The 21,633-nt window shown below is 38.9% G+C and overlaps 4 protein-coding genes and 1 pseudogene across 5 annotated transcripts; 1 reads left to right on the top strand and 4 right to left on the bottom strand.

Annotated features, from left to right (window-relative positions):
• Positions 1-2,300: 2,300 nt before the first annotated feature.
• Positions 2,301-3,728, top strand: LOC113356769 (AT-hook motif nuclear-localized protein 25-like). The gene has a single exon (XM_026599985.1). It carries the CDS (start codon positions 2,577-2,579, stop codon positions 3,495-3,497), a length of 921 nt encoding a protein of 306 aa, XP_026455770.1. The 5' UTR covers positions 2,301-2,576; the 3' UTR covers positions 3,498-3,728.
• A 1,193-nt stretch (positions 3,729-4,921) lies between these two features.
• On the bottom strand, positions 4,922-7,969 carry LOC113356768 (thioredoxin reductase NTRB-like). Of its 2 annotated transcripts, XR_003363171.1 has the most exons (3): positions 6,476-7,969; positions 5,860-5,992; positions 4,922-5,534 (listed from the first exon to the last, which is right to left on the bottom strand). XR_003363171.1 is itself a non-coding variant. In XM_026599984.1 (2 exons), the coding sequence occupies exons 1-2, from the start codon at positions 7,629-7,631 to the stop codon at positions 5,922-5,924; spliced, it is 1,227 nt and encodes a 408-aa protein (XP_026455769.1). In that variant the 5' UTR covers positions 7,632-7,969; the 3' UTR covers positions 5,580-5,921. The 2 variants fall into 2 exon arrangements, 1 of the variants encoding a protein (XP_026455769.1); XM_026599984.1 differs by lacking the exon at positions 4,922-5,534 and having other exon boundaries at positions 5,580-5,992.
• Positions 7,970-10,440: 2,471 nt separating this feature from the next.
• Positions 10,441-10,565, bottom strand: LOC113362331 (annotated as a pseudogene).
• A 6,304-nt stretch (positions 10,566-16,869) lies between these two features.
• LOC113359716 lies at positions 16,870-18,240 on the bottom strand. The gene has a single exon (XM_026603306.1). It carries the CDS (start codon positions 18,238-18,240, stop codon positions 16,870-16,872), a length of 1,371 nt encoding a protein of 456 aa, XP_026459091.1.
• Positions 18,241-19,614: 1,374 nt separating this feature from the next.
• Positions 19,615-20,832, bottom strand: LOC113359715. Its single transcript, XM_026603305.1, has one exon. The coding sequence runs from the start codon at positions 20,830-20,832 to the stop codon at positions 19,615-19,617; it is 1,218 nt and encodes a 405-aa protein (XP_026459090.1).
• Positions 20,833-21,633: the final 801 nt, after the last annotated feature.

Below are 21,633 nucleotides of genomic sequence, written 5' to 3'. Positions count from 1 at the left end.
GGCAATATCTGTCTGCAATAGTGCTTGCTAGGTGGTTCAACAAATAAAAGCATAAAACTTATGGATTACGGGGTTGGTGTCTCGGTGAACTCTCTTAAAAGATTCTGTTAAAGGAAGAGCAAAAAATGATCCGCGAAGAGTAGAAATCGTGGTTGACTCGCTAACTCTAACCTATTTAATATTTCAGTATGACTCGGACTAAGTTACCCATACTTACACCCACTAACCCCTCAAAACTCGCCCTTCTCATAAAAACAACTCCACCGCGCGCAAATAAAGTGCCGAACTCTTCATCGTTCCTCGCCGCAAATGTGTGCGACTGATAAAATCTTGATCAGAACCGTAATCTTTCACTTCATTTCTACCCAATTCCATTACAACACAGTATTAAGTACAAACGATCTAATTAGTCGATTTTTCAAACACTTATAGGCAACAACACTAAAAACCATGTCACATTAACATATTAATCCATTTCACAAATCATTAGGAAATCCAACGATAGATCCAAAATCGGAACAATCCAAAACAGAGTTAAGAGTAGAATCGAAAGCAACAATGTAAATTGATTATAAATGGATGGATTACAAAGAGTCGAAGCCCTAATTTAGCTGTTACTGATTTCATATTACAATGATGATATATTCTAAATCTACTCTGATTCATCATCGTAAATAATGAAAATCTTTAAGATTAGAATCAAAACTGAGTATTGTTCTCTATTTTAAATTAATTATTTGGATATAAAATAAAACTATAGTATAAACCCTATTTAGAATTTTTGATATATCAATTATATGTCTGTTTTTTCATTTTGGCTTCTGCTACTTCTTTCGGTGTTCATTGTCCATTGATGTCCATGGTAGAGTTGATTGGGAAAAGGGCTGTACATGGGTCGGGTTGGGTCGGGTTTGGCCTCACCCACCACCCGACCCATTGCTGGTGGGTAATTGAACTTTTCACCCGCAACCGACCCACCATAAAAATGGGTCGCTTTTCACCCGACCCACAATAAGGCGGGTTGGGTCGGGTCGGGTGATGGGTTACCCGTCATAACTTGCAAATTACTTGTATCATGATTCATGAAGAATTACAGAATTCAAGTGTAGAAAATTAAAGTTACTTAAAAATGAAGGAGACAAATATTTTCCATAAACTTCTTTGTTAACACCTAATTTACTGGTGGATAAACCATTTCCGACGAGGCATGCTGATCAGCTGATGAAGCAGCCATTAATCAATTTAGGGAAGAAGAGTCTCCGTGACTCTGTTTCTGAGAAGGAGAGAAGAAGAGGCCGAAGTGATAGGTGTGGGCTGCGAGTGCGATGCTTAGTTAGGGTTAGGTATTTTATTTTTTCAATCAAATGGCTGAGATTCATTCTAGGATAGAAAATCTAAGGACTAGCATGCTAGGGAATATTGGGCGGGTTGGTGGATCGGTTCGGGTGAAGGAAGTTCCTACCCGCAACCAACCCAACATACGGTGGGTTTTCACGTGCCTCACCCATAGTCGACCCATACCTAGGTGGGTCGGTTCGGGTACGGGTATTTTTGACGGGTATGGATCGAGTCGGCGGGTCGAGTCGGTTATGTGCAGCCCTAATTGGGAACAAAATGAGTGTAAGTGGCGTCTGGTATTAGGTTTATTTCATAGGGTTAGTTTGGTCTGCGTCAGGATAATATGTTGAATAAGTTCAGATTTCCGCTCCCTCGTATCACATTTTACTCTCCTTCGAAACTGTGTATCCCAAACAAAAAAATAAAAAAAAGAGCACACAACCAGTGACTAGCTGACAGGCTTTGACCACTAGCTGGACTTTGATTTTAGACCGCTGATAATAACTATAGTTTGGTTCCATGGACGTTACAGATTATAAGGTCTATGTTTTCAGACATTGGGTCTTGTTCCGGTGAATATCTTCGATATAACACACATATGTCTCAATGAAGTCGTACAGATTTTTGCAAGTGGATTTTCTTTTAGCAAACTGGATTTTTGGTTTGTGACTAGCTAGTAGCTACAGATCTTCTGCAGTCTAGACTGTACTATAGACTGTCCCTGAGAACGACAATTACACCGTAATTATCTTCCTTGATTGACCAAGCTAACCATACACAGTTAACACTCTTACAAACCCTCACACGGTCTCTAGAGTCTAGACTCCTAGATATTAAAATTTGTCGTATAGTAGCTTAGTTTGTTGTTATTTAATTGTACTTTTTCCTTTCACCTGAACCGAGGATTTATTTCTTCTTCTCTCCTTTATTAAATTGCTTCTGCTTTTTCAGTCTCCCTCATCTCATCTATCCCCCAACCCTTCATCACCTCCTCTCTCTATGTTCACCTTTAAGCTACTATTCCCATGGAAACCAGCTTAGATGGGTCATAAAAAGACTTCAAAAGTTACTGCTGCTTCCTTGAAAGTGAAGTTCCAATATAAATCCGTTTAGCTTTACTGTTCATCATATTGAAGATTGTTTGACTTGCAGTCTTTAGGAATGAAGTTTATCTGTTTGTTAGATTTCTAAGCAGAAAGAGTGGGTTTTTAGAAAGAAAAAAGAAAAGGATCAGCTAGATGTTAACAATGGAGGGTTCATCAAAACCAAGCCAAGGTTCTCAGTATGTAAACCGACAGCTTATTACACCAGTGAAACTACCGCAAAGATCAACTCCACAACAACCACCGAGCCAAACCCTTTTCAAAATGAGCTCGCCTACTGATGATGGTGATGAAGAAAATAATGACTTAGATATTGTAACAAGTTCAGGAGGTGGAGGATCCAGTAGCCGTCGTCCAAGAGGAAGACCACCAGGCTCAAAAAACAAACCCAAACCACCCATAATTATTACCCGTGATAGTCCCAATTCTCTTCGATCACATATTTTAGAAATCACTGCTGGAGCTGATATCATCGAGAGTATGTCGAGTTATGCTAGGCGAAGAGGTCGTGGAGTTTGTGTTCTCAGTGGTAGTGGAACAGTTGTTAATGTAACCCTGAGGCAACCAGCAACCACGTCTTCACCGGGAAGTGTTGTTACGTTGAATGGAAGGTTTGAGATACTGTCTTTAACTGGTACGGTGCTTCCTCCTCCTGCACCACCTGGTTCCGGTGGATTGACAATATTTCTGGCAGGTGGGCAAGGGCAGGTGGTGGGGGGTAGTGTTATGTCACCGTTGGTAGCTTCAGGAACGGTTGTTTTGATGGCGGCGTCGTTTGCTAATGCAATGTATGAGAGATTGCCGTTGGAAGAGGAAGAGGATGAAGAAAAGGTAAAGAAGGAATCACCTGAGAAATCTGTTCAACCAACCGCATCACAGTCATCTGATATTACTGGAAGTGGTTGCGGCGGCGGTGGTGGAGTCTCATTTCAAAATTTGGGAGGGAATTATCAGTTTCCAACAAGTGATCTTTTTGGATGGGGTACTACTGGGAGCGGTGCTGCTGGTAATGGTCATGGCAATGGAAATGGTAATGCTGTTAGACCTAACTTTTGATGAAAGAATACATATCTAGTTAAAGATGAGATGAAGTTTAAACAGTAGATACTGTTTTATGCCTTTAGTTATTAAGCTTCATTTTTCATCATACTTTTGGGGTTCATTTTGTATACTTGTAATATGAGCAGTGGGGATGCTCCAATTTTCTTGGGTTAGATTTTCAGTAGAATATATTTTGGGTACATCTTTAAAGAACAATGGAGAAGAATTTTCTTCTTCTTTTTCTTACAGATGAAATTGTCAAGTACAGTATTAGTTGTCTTCTAATGTCTCTATGCTTAAACTTCTTAACTAGTACTCGGAAAAGTTTGAATGTTAAATCAGAAAGAACCTATAATGTTCAAATTAGGCTTTTGATTCAGAATCTCTGTTTTGCATTATAGGATTTAATGGTAAAAATGGGTCTTTATTTCTGCTTCCACCTTCAACTGACTTTATTTGCTACTTCTGCATCTCGTCTTTGCATTTTAATGCTGACCAAACGTTACAGTCCATCTCTAATTGTCAGTTGCTCTAACAAAATGTATTGGTAAAAAAAATTTGCTGTTACAAATGGTGATCCAGGAAACCAAAACTGCAAATTCTTGCCATTTGTTTGTTAGTTTCTACTACCTGTTATCTGCGTAAGGAGGAAATTAGTGTTCCAAAGAGCTTCTGGTTTCTGCCAGGAGAAAAGATAACCCACTTCCCAAAGAGTTGAAAAGAACAATAAACAGGAAGAATACATTGGAATTTTGGAACAATCTTGAAACTAGATAAAAAACTCGATAAGCTAGGATTTTTCATATGGAACTTTGGGGTTTTGTTGTCTTCTTCAATTCATTCTTTATCTTTCCCAATTATGGCTATAATATACTACTAGTTGTTTCTGGACACAACTATATTACTGCAATAAGTTGATAATATGGTATCTGTACAGTTTTAGGCCATGAATGAGATCAATACATGAGATTTCATCCACTTGTTTGTTTGCCTAGAGCTATCGCCAAATATTTTTTAGCAGAAATCCTAAAGCTTTTTATTCAAGTGTGACTGCCATATGCTCTCAAGTACCAAAATACAGCTTTTGTTATGCATCTTTGGTCCTTAAGATTACCAAGTACTGTTTTACCTGCGAAGTGCAAGTGATATTCCATTGCACATGACTGCATAATAGCGTGCCTTTGTGCAACAGTCCAAAGAATATTCGCAAACTACATTTGCAAAAGATCTTATGACGTTGCTTAACTTATCTGTAGAGAATCACTGGTGTTCTTAGCTTTAAGATGGTTAATGTAGACAAAATAACGACGGGTATGGGTTCCTGTTGCAATGCACAGTTCTATATGTTTTTTGGCAACATTTAAACTTTTTATATAATCTCTATTCAATTAATTTAGACCTTAAAAGAAGAAAAACAGAGAATCGTTCGATAAAATTCCACTGAAAGAACTACAGACAAATAGAATTCTTACTGTTTATTGATTTGATAATCAACTTGTTGTCTAAAATAGTATAAACACAATAAAACATGGGAAGAGAATAAAAGCAACACACTGATAATTCCATATGCTACTTGTAGGCTTCTACTTCACGATCTGAAATGAACACCTATATTCACCGGCATAGCAGGGTTAAAAGACAGCACTCAAGTGACAATTAGATCCATTACTTAGTTGAGCCAATTCGGCAGTCGCTTCAACACATCTTCTTTAAGTAAAATTTTCTTCCTTTTCTATCGTTTTGACACTTCCACTAAAGATTTGATGTTTCTCTATCTAACTTTAGCTATTAATGCCGTGCGAGATCCAACAATGCGGATTGATTATGATTAAAGTCGACTGACTTGTCAACCGGGAATTTGGAACTCATCAGATAAGCATGGCTATGTGCATGTCGGTCAGTTTCAAGATGCCACTAATAAGCCAAATGAAAGCATAAATAAATCTAGCAGTGCTATGTACTGTAGACAGAACGACGCACGTGCCCGGATATGTATGATAAGAGCTTAGAACTATTTTTATGGTGGCTGTTTTGCTCAGCCTATAATTGTTCCTGCCAAAAGAACCAGCCACTCTAAATGTTGTAAAAATCATTACATGTGAGAAGAAACATATGGATTAAGGATACAGCATGACTCTGTGCACCAAGAAGCTAGCATCCTCAATACCTCGTATATTATATACATGTTTTATTTGCTTGTCAAGGTAGTACAGTAAATGAAATATGGATGACTTCCTAGGAAGTGCCCTTTTGATCCACGTACATGTAGTATTATATGTGCATTTTTGGTGCCTTGGTGGTGAAACCAAATACCAAGTTCTTAACCAGTACAAGTAAATGCTATTCACGAAAACCAAATAAATCTGTAGAAACTTACTTAATCAACAGTGTACTGATGAGTTCCCAGTGAAGCTAAGGACTGAGTATCCCCAGAGATGGTCAATCTGTCTTCCCATCCTGATATCCATTCTCCTGTAGGTAATGTTCCAATTCCAAAGCTGCCATACATCCTGTAGAAGCATAGTTATCGTAAGTCCAACAAAGCACATGTCACCAAACCTGATATCGTGAAACTCTCAGACTAGAATATCCAAGGTGATGTGGTTTTCAAAGTTTGGTTCCACAGCAAGAATAACAGGGCATTGTATGACCAATGTGACAACTGACAAAAGGGTGATTAAGCTGTCAGACAAGCGCCACCGGCGAACCCGACGAAAAAGTGGTTGCTTTATCATCTCCCTTCCAGAATACAAATGAACTCTGCAAGACTTCAAGCTAAAGCATATAGTACATTGGCAATTCATTTTTAGGCACCATGAAACACTTTACATATAGCAGTTGATATCCTTGCAGAACTAGTCTTAAATGAAGTGAAATGAGCGAGTGAGATAATGATGAAAATATTAGTAATACATCTTGTTCTTAGTGTTAGTTAACAGAAATTCTTACAGCATAAGCACAAAATTACAATGTTCCAGGAAAGAAACACTGACCTGTACCAGCTGCAGTAATGGCTTGCCTATATTTCTTATCCTGCACATCTCCAGCTGCAAATATCCCTTGGATGCTCGTCTCCGTTGTCCCAGGTTTCGTCACAATATACCCATCAGGATCAAGCTCCAATTGACCATCTAAGAACTTAGTTGCAGGTTCATGTCCAATAGCGAAAAACAAACCCGAAACCTTCACATCCATTTTATCCCCACTCACTAAATTCTTAACCTTCAACCATCCCAAAACCCCTCTAACCCCATCTCCATAAGCTTCTTCCACAACCGAATTCAAAATAACCTCAATCTTAGGATTACTTGCAGCCTTCTTCTGCATAATCTTTGATGCTCTAAACGTATCCCTCCTATGAATTATATAAACCTTAGATCCAAATTTAGTTAAGAAATTCGCTTCTTCCATTGCCGAATCTCCACCTCCAACAACAGCCAGCGGCTTATCCCTAAAAATCGGTGCCGCCCCATCACAAACAGCACAAGCTGAAATCCCCCGATTCCAAAACACTTCCGATCCAGGAAACTTCAACTTCTTTGCAATTGCACCAGTAGCTACAATCACCGTGTCCGCCTCAACCAATTTAGAATCTGAATAAATCCTAAAAGGGGTAGTAGAGAAATCAACATTCGTAACAGTCTCCGTAAAGATTTCGGTTCCGAAACGAATAGATTGTTGGCGAAAGCGATCAGTAAGATCTAATCCTTGTATTCCTTCAGGAAAGCCTGGAAAGTTTTCAACTTCTGATGTAGTAGTAAGTTGTCCACCAGGTGCAATATCATTAGCCATAAACCCTTCGAAAAGAATGGGTTTTAAATCAGCTCTTGATGTGTAAATTGCAGCAGTATGAGCAGCAGGACCACTTCCAATGATACAAACTTGGGTTTTTAAGATTTGGATATTGTTGTTGTTATTGTTCATGGATGGGGAATTTTTTGGCGGAATTGGTAATTGAGATTGAGGTAGTGAAGACAATGAGGAAAACATTTTTACGAATGATCGTGATCTTGCTTTCTTTAGAGATGTTATGATCTTTGAATATCGACTTCTTGTTAGAGTTTTGTTCATTTTTTGGCGCTCTTCTTTCCCTCCCTTTACTGTTTTTGGCGCCAACGTTCCTTTAAACCAAAGGGTTAACGGTAACATGGTTCCTGTTAAGGGTTATATATATATATATATATTTATGCTTTACCAAATTTTTTTTTAATAAAATGTAAATTAATATTTATAAACCCCTAATCGCTACGATTAATAACAAATGTTTGAAGTAAATAGAACGGTTAGAGTCGACATGTGCTTAAAGCCCTAAACAGCCTATCTCTCTTATGGTGATTCTGTCGATAAGCAAGGTTCCAAAAAGATTTTAAAAGAAAAAAAATATGTTTTCTAATTAACCAATAAACACCTGAAAAGCCACTTTTTTAAAATAAATGAAAATTTGCACACGGTGTATAACCACTGCAAAGGAACAGAGATATCAGAAAATCAAGAAAAGAATTTGGCAGTACTAAAATAATAATATTTTCGTACCAAATTATTTATATATGCATCATATTCTTTTCTTGTCAGCTAGATGATGATGTTGCGAGTTTAAGAATGGATTTTGCTGCATGCAAGAGATTTGCAACTCTGGACTTGGCATTAAAAATGTTCCTTTCTTTTACTTTGACGCAAAAGAAATGGTTGATTACTTGATTCTGATCTGATCTAAACAAGTTCTAGGATGCGTGTGGTGCGCAGCACGATCTTTAGCAAACTTTTGGCTGGATGAACCCCGACACAGGTATCCGTATCAGTGTCACCAACTTTATCATGAATTCTACGTTCTACCCACTAGTGACATAGGCCAACATCTCCAACCACTCCAGCAAGTGATCTTCCACAATGCAGCAGTAATAAACAGGGATAGGGAGTTGACAAACTAATACAGCACAAGATTTTCTAATGCGTAGGCCTAGGAAAATAAAAGAGTTTAGCAGCAAGTGAAAAAAATGATAGTATCTGTTTTCCAGAATCAGAGGGAGTATGAAACTTTACAGAATTGTTATCAAGAGTTAAGATGGGTGAGCAAAATGGTGAGATTGAGATCGAAGCAATAGACAAGATGAAAAAGATTAGGATTCGCTAGGTTGGTAATTAAGCCTACAAATCACCATTTTTCCAGCACTTAAACAAAGTACAGGGTACATTATTGAGGCAAAGTTGTACTTAAAACTGAATCGCACATATAAAGCAACCCTTAAAAGAGACTTGTTTATTAGATTAAAACTATGATTAATTAAGTGAAGTATAATTGATGATGAGGAACAGCTTGATTCTGTTTTTGTCTGGTCTAGACAATAAATCTGTTTAATGTTCCTGTCCTTGGTGATACGGATGTGTAAGACAGCCTCACCCACCTAATCCCCACGGGTTTAGTTTTTTTTAGTTTATTTCTTGTTTGTTAGGTTTCTGTCTCAAAATTATTCGCTTTGGATTCAAAATCATCAGGCACCCAATTAGGTCTTAAGGCTCTCAACAACCACCTCTATGTGCCTCAAATTCAAGGGGTGACAAAATCATCATGTGCGCGGCGTTTAGATCTTGTTAGGCTTGACCGTCCTTAGTGAGCTCCCTTTGAGTCGACCCTCGGCTTATCCATGTCCATAAATTCGATTTACAGATGTTGCACAAGAAATGTATTCCTAATGAGAGACAAGCTAGGGATTACGCTATGTTAAACTATGGTTTATGTCCATTATCTGCGGCATTAAATGGAATCAATATCGCAAGTATAAACAATGTATCTGTACTGCATTGGCAAAGACTTGTCTAGTTCATTGGATTCAAAGAGATACGGGACATAGTAGCTTAAGATTTCTTGAATTATTCTAAAAGAAAAAAAAAACTTTTAACTAATAAACTGTATATTAATCCGAAAATGAGTCATTTGTCCAAATATTTTTAAAATAAGGTTCTAATGGACGAGTAAAAATTAGTTTGGGTGAAATGGACACCAAAAAAAATAGCAAGAATGAAACTGGACTCATCCTGACTTAAACTTAAAAAAGAGCAAGGATGAAACTAGATGCATCCTAATGTAAATTAAAAAATAAGAAAAAAATATTTCAAAATGGGTAGGATGAAACTGTTCATATCCTTGCTGTTTTTACATTCTTGTCCATTTAAACAGTACCAAATTTTACGTGTCTTTTTCACCCAGAAATTATTGATTTTGGTCTTTTTAACCAAGTTTGTGTATATCAATTGGGGTTACTATAATGTGAAAATGGCAATTATATGTCGCAATTTGCTTATTCCATTACGTTATAAAGTCATAAAGTTTACTGGTTTTGTCAAAAAGAAAGCTTAACTTCATGAAAAGTTTGAATCAACATGACCAAATCATTTAGTCCTCCTTTGCTCTCAAACTTCTTTTCCAACTCCTTTTTCTCGTTTCCACTATTAAGAGTCTGTGTCACTTGAATTATAAATTCGATTAATTAGAGGTTTAGGCCTCATAAAAACCTAACACTCCACTATAAACTCCAAAACCGCATGTCTCACGGGGTGGGACTTAACGTTTATCATGTTTCTTATTTACTTAATCCAAGTTTGCATCCATCATTCAAACCAAATAAAACTTGTACTATATGAGTAAAATTATGGTGGGACTTGACGTTGAAAATGATATGAGAAATAGTTTCTAAACATCAATTCATTTCTGTACATCATTAAGTACACACTATGACACTAGCTATTGATCTCCAAAGCTTACATAAGGTTGAAAAGTAAAAATAGCAAGACAAACCAAAATTATATGCAAGGTAAAAAAAAATATACGCGTCGTTCCCCTGAATCCAATAGACTTGCTTATTGTTAATTTAGTCGATGCTACGCTATATCAGGTATAGGTGGAGCAACTTGACTCACAACCCGCAACCATAATAACATCACAGCAGCATAGACTTCAAAGAAAAATATTCATCTTGCTGAATCCTTTTCTGTATTTGTGAGTACTGTCATCCTTGTGCAGGGGCCATGTTAATCTTCTGTAAATCATTCCAATTTTATCGGATGTCCATGGAGTGACGGAGGGACTATCTTGGTGAATCTGCATATCTTTTTTTTTACTTTATCATCGGCTCACTGAAATTTCATGATCAACAGAAAGAGCTGCTGATTTCTTGATGAACTCTAAGCAATCCGATATTGCTTCTGAGTAGAACGAGTTAGAACGACAGTAAGTATTCTTTATCGGTGCTAAATCTCGCCGGCTACTATCGCTGTGTCTGCTTTGAATTGAGGCTGAACTTCTTCGGCTACTGACATAACTACTGCCGCTGCTGCTGGTGCTTCTTCTGCTACTACTTCTACCGATAACAATACCTTTCTTTAGAGAGTCTAAAGCTTGTCCACAAGAAGATTTGATCAAATTCCATCTACTCAACAGCCTCATAAAGTTCAAGAACTTTACGCGGAATCTATAAACTGTGATTCTTCTAGAGTTCAATCTGAACCCTTTCATTCTGTTTGATGGTCGTCGACAAACAACTGTATTATCTCTTAACTGATTCATCAATCTCTGAATTTCGTAGTTGTCTTGCCGAGGATTATTGAATATGGCTGGATGATTTTCTTAGGTTGAAAGAAGTGTGTACTTATAAGAGGATGGGGGTGTGCATATTATATAGGGAAAGAGCTTGGAAAATGAGATGCGAACTTTTGAACAGTGTTAACTTCCGAGAAAGATGATGAAAAGAGGGTAAGACCGTAAGTTTCGAGCAAGTGATTAACATGACCAAATCATTGCTATTAAGTTAATGATAAATCCAAAAGAGGGATATTTAAAAAAATTAGTGAAAGGGAAATAGGATTAAGGGCGGAGAAAAGAATTAGATTAACACGGTGTTCCTATCATTTTCTTGGAATCACCCTACCTAACGCGATTTGGTGGTCTATAAGTTTATTTCACTTGACCGCGACCGGAGAAGACTTTCAAGTAGAAAAATTTGATGCGCCATTCACCCAATCCTATCTGTCGGATGTCAATGAATCCGTTGATTATTCTTATTCCATAAACTCATATAAATAGTATTACAGGAAATCTGGGAGACTTCATTGCATATCGTATATTCTCCCAGATAAATAAGGTAACAGAATTATATTGTCTATTACACCCCCTTAGTCGTAACGGGAGAGGAGCACACGTTAAGACTAGAACGAAAACAAACAAACAATACCCGTGGAAGGCCCTTGGTGAAGATGTCTGCATATTGACTGTCAGAAGGAACGTGCAAAACATGAATCTCACCGATACGTACACGCTCTCGTACAAAATGAATATCAATCTCCACATGTTTAGTGCGTTGGTGCTGGACAGGATCCCCTGACATGTAAATTGCACTAGTGTTATCGCAGTAGACAACTGTGGCACGACGTAGAGGGATGTGAAGCTCGAGAAGTAAGTTGTGTAACCAAGTAGTCTCAGCAACGGCATTGGCAACTCCTCGGTATTCGGCTTCCGCACTGGAACGAGATACAGTAGCTTGTCGTTTGGATGACCAAGAAATCAGGTTGTCTCCAAGAAAGATGTAGTAGCCAGATGTCGACCGACGAGAGTCCGGGCAACCCGCCCAGTCAGCATCAGAGTATGCAGTCAATCCCGTGATAGGGGAAGCGGAGAGAAATAAGCCGTGATCAAGAGTGCCTTGAAGATACCTGAGAATGCGCTTAATAGCTTGCATGTGTATCTCCCTGGAATCATGCATAAATAAACAAACCTTCTGCACGACATATGAAATATCAGGGCGGGTGAACGTCAGGTATTGAAGAGCCCCGGCCAGACTTCTGTATAAAGTCGGATCCTCGAGTGGAGGGCCAGATGTAGTACTGAGCTTCGGTTGTGTATCAACAGGAGTACTGACTGGGTTGCAGTTCGCCATCGATGCACGAGAAATAATATCTTGTGCATATGAGGACTGTGATAGAAATAATCCTGAATCTGAGCGAGTCACAGTAATACCCAGAAATTGATGTAACGCGCCAAGATCAGTCATAGCAAATTCACATTTCATCAACCCAATGAAACACTCTAAAAGTGCATCATTAGAAGCGGTTAAGACAATATCATCCACATATAGTAATAAGTATGCAGTGTCCGAACCAGAGTGATAGAAAAAAAGTGACGGATCACAAACACTTCCACGAAAACCGCAACCAGTAATAAATTGTGCAAACCGCTGAAACCATGCTCGAGGGGCCTGTTTAAGGCCATAAAGAGACCTACGGAGGCGACAAACATAATCAGGATGAGCGGAATCAACAAAACCTGGTGGTTGATGCATATATACTGTTTCAGCCAGTTCACCGTGAAGAAAGGCATTTTTGACGTCTAGTTGACGAATGCCCCAAGAACGAGATGTTGCGATACTGAGTACAGTGCGTATAGTCGCTGGTTTAACAACTGGACTAAACGTCTCAAAGCAATCAACTCCAACCTGTTGAGATTTGCCATTGGCCACTAGTCGAGCCTTGTAACGTTGCAAAGTTCCGTCAGCGTGAAACTTGTGACGGAAAAGCCACATTGACCGAATGATATGAGCGTTACTAGGGCGAGGAACCAGCTCCCAAGTGTTGGTCATAATCATAGCATTATATTCGTTCTGCATGGAAGCATTCCAGTTGGGGTCCCTAAGTGCATAAAGATGAGAACGGGGAAGAGGGGAAATGGGAATTGTGGATTGGACATGAAGATTGAGTTTTTGGATGAGACGGAAGATGCCCCGGGAGGCCCTGGTGGTTGGGCGAGATGCCGCTCGAAGCTGTGGGCAGGAAGGTGTGGCTGGATGAAGTGGGCTGGAAGAGACAGGCACAGAGATGGGCTGAGTTTGGGAGGTTGTTGGAGTGTCGAGGGAGATGGGCTGTGAATTGGAAATGGGATGAGAAGAGATGGGATGAATAGAAATGGGCAGAGGAGAAGTGGGTTGAGTGGAAATGGGCTGAGTAGAAGTGGGCTGAGTGGAAGTGGGTTGAGTAGAAATGGGCTGAGAGGGATAAGCTAGCCTGCGGTGTGGAGGAGTGTACAAGGGTGAAGGAGATGGGCCTTGTTCAGGAGGTGGAGCGGAAGTGAGCGTGGGTACATGCTCAACAGAATTTGAAGGCACAGGTGATGGATAGGTGGAGGAATCTAGAATTGAATAGAGAGGATGGGTTTGTGGGTCGTGAGTATGGGAAGAGCCTGGACAAGAGGAAATAGAAAAGGGGAATACGTTCTCATCAAACATGACATGTCTCGAAATAATGATTTTGTTTGTGGAAATGTCAAGACAACGATAACCACGATGATTGGGTGGAAAACCAAGAAAAACACACCTAGTGGAGCGAGGAGCAAGTTTGTGTGGTGTGGTGGAGGAGAGATTAGGGTAGCAAAGACAACCAAAAATGCGAAGATGAGTATATGTGGGTTGGCGTCTATATAAGATGGACATTGGGGATTTGAAATTGAGAAGTCTAGTAGGAAGAATGTTGTGGAGGTAGACAGCCATAAGAAGAGAATAAACCCAATATTTGGGAGGAACGGAGGCATGAGACATTAGAGTACGAGTGATATCATTGATCCGGCGAATCATGTGTTCAGCCTTACCATTTTGAGATGATGTGTGAGGACACGAGAAGCGAAAAACCAGGCCGTTTTTACTAGCAAAGTTGTGAAAAGTGGAAGTGTCAAATTCGCGACCCATGTCGCATTGGAATAATTTAATTTGGCGTTCGAATTGAGTTTGAACAAAAGATTGGAATTCCAAAAATTTTGTGAAGACTTGGGATTTTAATTTTAGTGGAAAAACCCATAAATAATTGGTGAAATCATCCAAAAATAGAAGATAATAACGAAATCCCGTATCTATATTCAACGGAGACGTCCATAAATCACTATGAATTATATCAAAAGGAGCAATACTAGTAGACTGAGAGTCATAAAAGGGAAGACGAACATGTTTGCTAATTTGACAAGAATGACAAAGATTGGGAGAATTATCCTTATTACATTGAATAAAAGATTTTGTGCGTAAAGCATCGAGGACAGCTTTGCCAGGGTGGCCGAGGCGACTATGCCAAACGGTAGGTGAGCATACGGCAAGAGAATATTGGTGAGGTGGTGGCGAAAAAGAGGATTGCACGGCGGAGGTAGTGATGGGATAGAGCTCCCCAGAACTATCACATCGGAGAATAGTCTTCCTCGAACTCAAGTCCTTCATAGAAAAACCATAAGGATCAAATTCAACAGACACATGATTATCAGTGGTAAATTTTCGAACAAAGATTAAGTTTTTGATGATGGAAGGAACGACAAGGGTGTCGTTGAGGTGAAGGGTGTGAGTTGGAAGATTTATGTACTTAGAGCCACTAGCAGTTACCGGAATGCTATTGCCATTTCCCACCAAGATAGAACGAACATTACTAGAATTAAAAACTTTTTGTAATGTACCTGGATCCGAGGTGATGTGTGAGGTTGCTCCGGTGTCCATATAGAAATCATCATCGGGTGTCCGAATGCTCATAGAGCTGTAGGCTTCGGCGATATCTGACGGTTGTAGATAGTCTGTGGTCGGAACAATGTAGGCTTGCGGTGATCGGTCGGCTGTTGGATGGCGGCCACGACCCCGTCCTCTACCACGGTTCTGGCGGCCTCGTCCGCGGTTGGCAGGTGGAGCAGCATTCCAGGGAGAAGCCAAGTAGGGAGTATCCGGATATGGGCCAGGTGCAGCAGCGTTCCAGGGAGAAGCCCAGTGTGGGTAAGGAGGAAATGGGCTTGCTGGGTTGGGCAGTAGTGGGCTTCTGTTCGATCCAGTAGTGGGCTGCTGGTGAGAAAGCAGTGGTCCTTTTGGGTTGGGAAGCAACGACGCTGTGCGATCCAGGGAGTGAGGTGATTGTTCTGTAGAGAAGAACGGACTTTGTTGATGACGTTGTGCAGCAACAGGAAGGTGATGGGAGGTGTGCGGTGTTCCGGCAGCAAGGGCAGCATGATTATTTGATGTGGATTGATGTTCACGGCGAATCTCTTCAGTGCGTAGTTGAGATCGAGCAGTGTCAAACGATGGCATCGATTGTTGAATGAAGGAGGAAACAGTATTATATTCCTCCGGAAGTCCATTGACAAGCTGGATAACTAGTCGTTTTTCATCCATTGGAAACTCGAGGTCACTCAATCGATTGGAGAGTGCCTGTAGCTTATCACAATAATCATCAACGTTGTTACAGTCAATAAATTTTAGATTTACAAACTTACTTTCAAGGCTGGCAGCGCGGTTTCCTTTGTTGTCTTGGAAGAGACGTTTGAGATGATTCCATAAATCCTTCGCAGTTTTTCCAGTTTTGAGAACAGTCAGCATCAGATCTTTGGTCATGGTGGAGAACATCCATTGACGACATAGGGCGTCAAGTTGTAGAATGGTGGCAGCGTCAAGATCTGGTGTGGGAGAAGAACTATCAATAAGAAAAAGGAGGTTGTGCGCTTGAAGATGAAGTTGAAATAGGAGAACCCATGAAGAGTATTCGTCTTGTTTGATATCTAGTGTAACAGGGATCAAAACTTTGATGTTGGAAACGGCGAAAGCCGGATGTATGGTGTTTTTATTACTCGGTATGGATCGATTATTTTCCATTGATGATTATTGGTGTTTTTGGTGTTTTTAGAGGAAGAAGAAGGAGGACCGGTTTTGGCCTCGTGATACCATGTCGGATGTCAATGAATCCGTTGATTATTCTTATTCCATAAACTCATATAAATAGTATTACAGGAAATCTGGGAGACTTCATTGCATATCGTATATTCTCCCAGATAAATAAGGTACCATAATTATATTGTCTATTACTATCATCAATGTTAAGGCCATTACTTGTCAATGAGATCGTCCTAACATGCATTTTTAGAAGGTTACACTTCTATGACTTGGTCGTTTTCTCAACCACAAAGTGGATAACTCAAGCTTAAACTCGTAGCTCGACTGCTTGAGCATAAATGGCAAGTGAGAAAGCCTCAAATCAAGTCAACTTCCAAGGAACAAAGAAAAAGTAAAAGAGTCATGTGTAGGGTTATTGGTTGACATACACGCTGAACAGATAGTCATATGTTGTCGCTGATTAACCGGATGTTGAATCCAGCTAATCATAATTAACAACCATTAATCATCATGAATTATTGTACGTTTTGTCCAGCTAATTCAAGCTCACGCTCCTAGCATTTTGCAAAATGTCCCGAGGCTAATATTCTTTTACGTTCTTGTTATACGGAATTAAGCGACTATTATATAATGTACCTATTGTACTAGATTTTACTCACTCGTGATTAGACCTCGGGCAACTAACTTTTTTATTTTTTGCTAGGAAAAAGAGTTATATTGCCTTAAATGGAGTTTACAACATTTTGCAGGAAGTGTGGACAGTTATTTTCATGCCACTCTCCTGAGACATTATCAACTCGACTATGTCTTGCAGCTATGTCTGCAAGGATATTCAAGTTTCTCTTGACATATTTAAAACAGATAATTTGAGTGTCTTGCAGAAGGAACAAACAATCATCTAAAACTGAGCAAGAGGACCAACTAATTTGGTCTCTGTAATTATTTAAATAAGCCATAACATTTTTGGCATCACTAACTAAGCAGATATTCTGGAAGCCTTGGTCCCTGATCCAATGTGCATCCTCCAACAAAGCGTAGCATTCCGTTTCTTCTGGACTGATGCATCTCCATGAGATTAGTTTGCAGCCCCTGAATCCATCTGTAGAATGCATTGCCACAATGCCAATGCCAGCCTTGTTAGTGTCCTTATCAAATGAACCATCACAAAATATAGTAATGCAATTAGGATGCAATATCAAATCATTTGGTTCAACTACAGCAGCATTGCGAAGAATAGTACAGGGAGGAACAGTGGTTAGAGTATTGACAGTTTCAGCAGCAATACTCATGGCAGTTCTAGCTACCATACGAGGGTTTGAAGTTTTATCCTCAAAAACCTTAGAACATCTGGCTTTCCAGATGCACCAGGCAGTATTCATGGTTCTTACTAGATGATCTTGGAGATGACTTGAAATAAGCCATTTAGTGACCCAATCCTTAATACTGATTTGTGTGCCTGAATCCTGTAAAACAAGAGAGTTCACGACAGGTATATGCTGCCAGACATCTTTGGCAAAAGAACAATGTAAAAGCATATGTTCTGGAGATTCAGAAACACCCAAGTTGCACATTTTACATCTATCATCATGTTGATTATTATACCTAACAAGCATGTTACCTGTGGGTAGAATGTTTTCTACGCATTTCCAAAGAAAAAGATGAGTTCTAGGGAGTAGGGGAGATCTCCACAGAGCCCTGTACATATAAAAATCAGGGATGGGAATAGAGTTATGAGGAAGTTCACTTGCTAGCAGTTTATAAATTGATTTCACAGTTAAGACACCATTCTTATTGTAGGGACAAACAAGACAATCACTGCCAGATAAGGGTACTCTCATGCTACAGATTTTTTGACTATTGTCATTGGTAAAGAAATCCTGGACTAAGGGAACATTCCAGCTTTTTGTTTCAGCAATGATAAAATCTGAGACTTTATAATTAGGATTCGGATAATTAACACAACGAGGGTAAGACGGGTTAATAATCCAGTTATCAGTAAAAGCGTGAGCAGAATTTCCATCTCTAATATCCCAAATAGCATGATGTTTCAAAATATCTAGACCATGACATATACTAGCCCAAACCCAAGACATATTCCATGGCTTAACGTAATGTAGAGGGGTGACAATTTCTAAAATATTTGCACCTCAGAATCTGAACCCAAAGTTCATTAGGAGACTGAATAAGTAACCAAGCAGTTTTAGTTAGAAGAGCTAAATTCATCTTCTTTAAGTTTCTAAAACCTAGACCACCATTCATTTTATGAGTACAAACCTTTTCCCATTTTCTAAAGTAGTAACCCATGTGACTATATTTCCCCCACCAAAAATCCCTTTGTGAATTTTCCATCTTGTTAATAATGGTATCAGGCAGGAGGAAGGAATTCATGTGATAGTTGGAGGAAGATTTCAGAGTATGTTGGACTAGGATCGACCTACCAGATTGAGCCAACTGTTTACCCTTCCATTTAGCCACTCTAGAATCATGATGAGTGTTTAAATGGGACATTGACTCCGTTTTATTTTTATTGAGAAAAATAGGAATGCCCGGGTATTTTTCGTTTAACTCTATTTTTCTAACATTCATGGATCTAATAAGGGAAACACATTTGTCTGGATGAACATTTTTACTGCAAAAACATCCAGATTTTTCAAAGTTTATCATTTGGCATGATATGCTGCTGAAATCATTGATTAAAGACATGAGATTGCTGGTTTCATAATGAGAAGCCTTAGTGAAAATAAGGCAATCGTCAACAAAAAGTAAATGAGATATATTGGGAGCTTCTTTAGTTACTTTATTAGCATGGATGAGATGGGACTGCTCAGTATAGTGAAGGTACCTAGAGAATGACTCCATACACAGCATAAAAAAATGTGGGGAGAGGGGATATCCTTGTCTTAACCCCCTGGTAGTTTTAAAAGAAGGGCAAGGAGAACCATTTAGAAGGATAGATATATTGGTGGTGCTTATGCACTGAAAGATTAGGCTACACCAATGTTCAGAAAAACCAAATCATTTTAACACAACAATCAAAAAAGACCACTCAACCCTATCAAAGGCCTTAGACATGTCAAGTTTAAGGCCCATGGCTCCACAATTATCCTTTTTCTTTTTCATAGAATGCACCAGTTCGTGGGAAATTACCACATTGTTCTGTATGTTTCTACCAGGAACATAGGTAGATTGATATGGTGAAATTATTTTACTAAGAAGAGGTTTCATTTTGTTAACTAAAATTTTGGAGATGATTTTATAATTTGAATTGCAGAGAGAAATTGGCCTAAAGTCAGAGGGACTTGTAGGGTCTTCACCTTAGGAATTAAGAAAATGAAGGTATGATTCATTTCTTTAAGCAGATGTTTGGTGTTGAAAAATTGTTTGACAGTGTTCCTAACATCATTTTCAAGCAACTCAAGGTTTTGTTTGTAAAAACCTGACGGGAATCCATCTGGACCAGGAGCAGTTCATGGACCCATTTGCTTAATGGTATTCCTAATCTCATCAAGAGTAATGGGACTCAAAAGTTTGTCATTGTCTCCATTAGTGATGCTAGCATCAATGCAATTCAGAAATTTCTCATCTAATAAAGGATTAGTGGAAGTGGATATGGTCTTAAAGTGAGTGACTAAAAGGTCTTCAAGAGTGTTTCTATCCTTAGACCATTGACCATTTGGAAGTTTTAAAGAGCTAATGTGATTAAAATGCCTTCTTCTATTAACACTTGTATGATAATAGGAGGTATTTTTGTCATAGCTCTTAATAAACTCCACTCTAGACTTTTGAGCATAAAAGGATTCTTGAGCTTTTTGAGCTAACTCAAGATTGTGTTTAACCTCTTTTATGGCTTCATTATTCTGAATAGAGTAAGGATTTCTATTCAGTGTTTTTAGTTGATCAGTTAACATGGAGACTTTGTGATCAACATTACCATAATGAGATAAGTTCCATTTTTTAAGCTCAAATTTGACATTTCTAATACCATTTGTCATTCTGTAAGCATGAGACCCTCTTATATTTAACTTATAAGCATCTCTAATGACTTGTTGACAAGTGGGATCCTTAAACCAGCATTTGAAATATCTAAAGGGCCTTTTCCCTTGATGAGAAGTAGTATTGGTGACCAAGAGAATTGGTAAATGATCAGAACCTATAGCATCAAGGTGAAATAATTTTGAGTGATTATAATGATGCAGCCACTGACTAATAACAAGGGCCCTATCAAGTCTAGATCTAACATTATCTATTCCAGATTGCCTATTAGACCAAGTAAACTGAGACCCTATATAGCCTAAGTCATTGAGATAAGACCTATCAATGACTTGTTGGATAAGAGGGAACTCAGAGGTGGTTGGTCTAGTGTTTGAAGATCTTTCATGAGCAAACATTGTGATGTTTAAGTCACCAATGATAACCCATGGCAAGTTTACTTGAGATCCAATACTATTAATGTATTCCCGTTGCTCCACTCTCTCATTATGATATGTAGAACCATAGAGAAATGTAGCTAGGAATTCCGGCTTACTAGGGTCAGAATAAATAATTGTATTGATCATTTTATCCGTAGAATGCACAATGTCAAGAGTGAAACCAGTCTTCCACATGAGGGAAATTCCACCAGAGAGTCCCACAGAAGGGGATATCCAATTGTTAGGATAGTTAAATCTCTTTAAGAATTTCCTCATTTTTTTGGAGTCATTCTTAGTTTCGCTTAGAAAAATAACATCTGGGTTTTGGCTTTTAATTTGATTCCATAGACTATTCCTAGTATCAGGGTTGCAGAAGCCCTGACAATTCCACGACAATATTCTCATTTTTAAGATAAAAAAGCACAGACCAGAGATTTTATGCAACCTAGAATTTCTAGAACAAACAAACCAACTCAAACGATAGCTAAAAGAGAAAAAAAAAACGTAGTACTAATAGCAGAGTTTAAGTTAATCAAACAGTAAACACTCAGACAACAATTAAAGTGCAAAACAGGACAACAAGAGCATTGAGCTAAATTGCAAAAGGGATATCTAATTGAGAAAACTAACCTATTTTGATGCAAGATTCTGAAGTAAATTGTTTGAAAATAACAAAGGAAAACGAAATTAGGGTTTCGATTAAGAACCTGATTAAAAGTCGCAGCATTTCCATAGTGATTCTGTGCAATTGTTCCATTACGTTAAGATGTTGCGCTATCAAATGCCATTGAGCGGTTATCATCAACATGGTTGAGTTGGTATTCCATCCTATGTTCAGCTGGTAAATCACCATAATTGATTGATTCTTCAACTCTATTGGAAGAGCTTTGGAAGATAGGGTTGTTATGGGTACTTGAAGGATTGTTGTTAAAGGGTAAGGCAGCCAGAAAATGTTTCCCCTCTTCAGTCAGACTCCAAACCGCATATTCATTTTCAGTCATAGCCTCCACCTTCTGCTCTTGAGCAAGTCTCTTGCAAACTGAGTCTACATGATCAACAACCCAGCAATCTCTGCAG

The sequence above is a fragment of the Papaver somniferum genome, chromosome 3, assembly GCF_003573695.1.
Source record: "Papaver somniferum cultivar HN1 chromosome 3, ASM357369v1, whole genome shotgun sequence".
Lineage (NCBI taxonomy): Eukaryota > Viridiplantae > Streptophyta > Magnoliopsida > Ranunculales > Papaveraceae > Papaver > Papaver somniferum.
Note: the sequence above shows the minus strand (reverse complement) of the source record. Positions and strands in the feature narration are given on the sequence as shown.

Bases quoted from the DNA above. Each gene is read 5' to 3' on its own strand.
- LOC113356769 (XM_026599985.1), top strand. From the start codon at position 2,577: ATGTTAACAATGGAGGGTTCATCAAAACCAAGCCAAGGTTCTCAGTAT.
- LOC113356768 (XM_026599984.1), bottom strand. From the start codon at position 7,631: ATGTTACCGTTAACCCTTTGGTTTAAAGGAACGTTGGCGCCAAAAACA. The intron at 5,993-6,475 runs GTCAGTGTTTCT...ATGCTTCTACAG, and splicing joins CATTACTGCAGCTGGTACAG to GATGTATGGCAGCTTTGGAA.
- LOC113359716 (XM_026603306.1), bottom strand. From the start codon at position 18,240: ATGTCTTGGGTTTGGGCTAGTATATGTCATGGTCTAGATATTTTGAAA.
- LOC113359715 (XM_026603305.1), bottom strand. From the start codon at position 20,832: ATGAGGAAATTCTTAAAGAGATTTAACTATCCTAACAATTGGATATCC.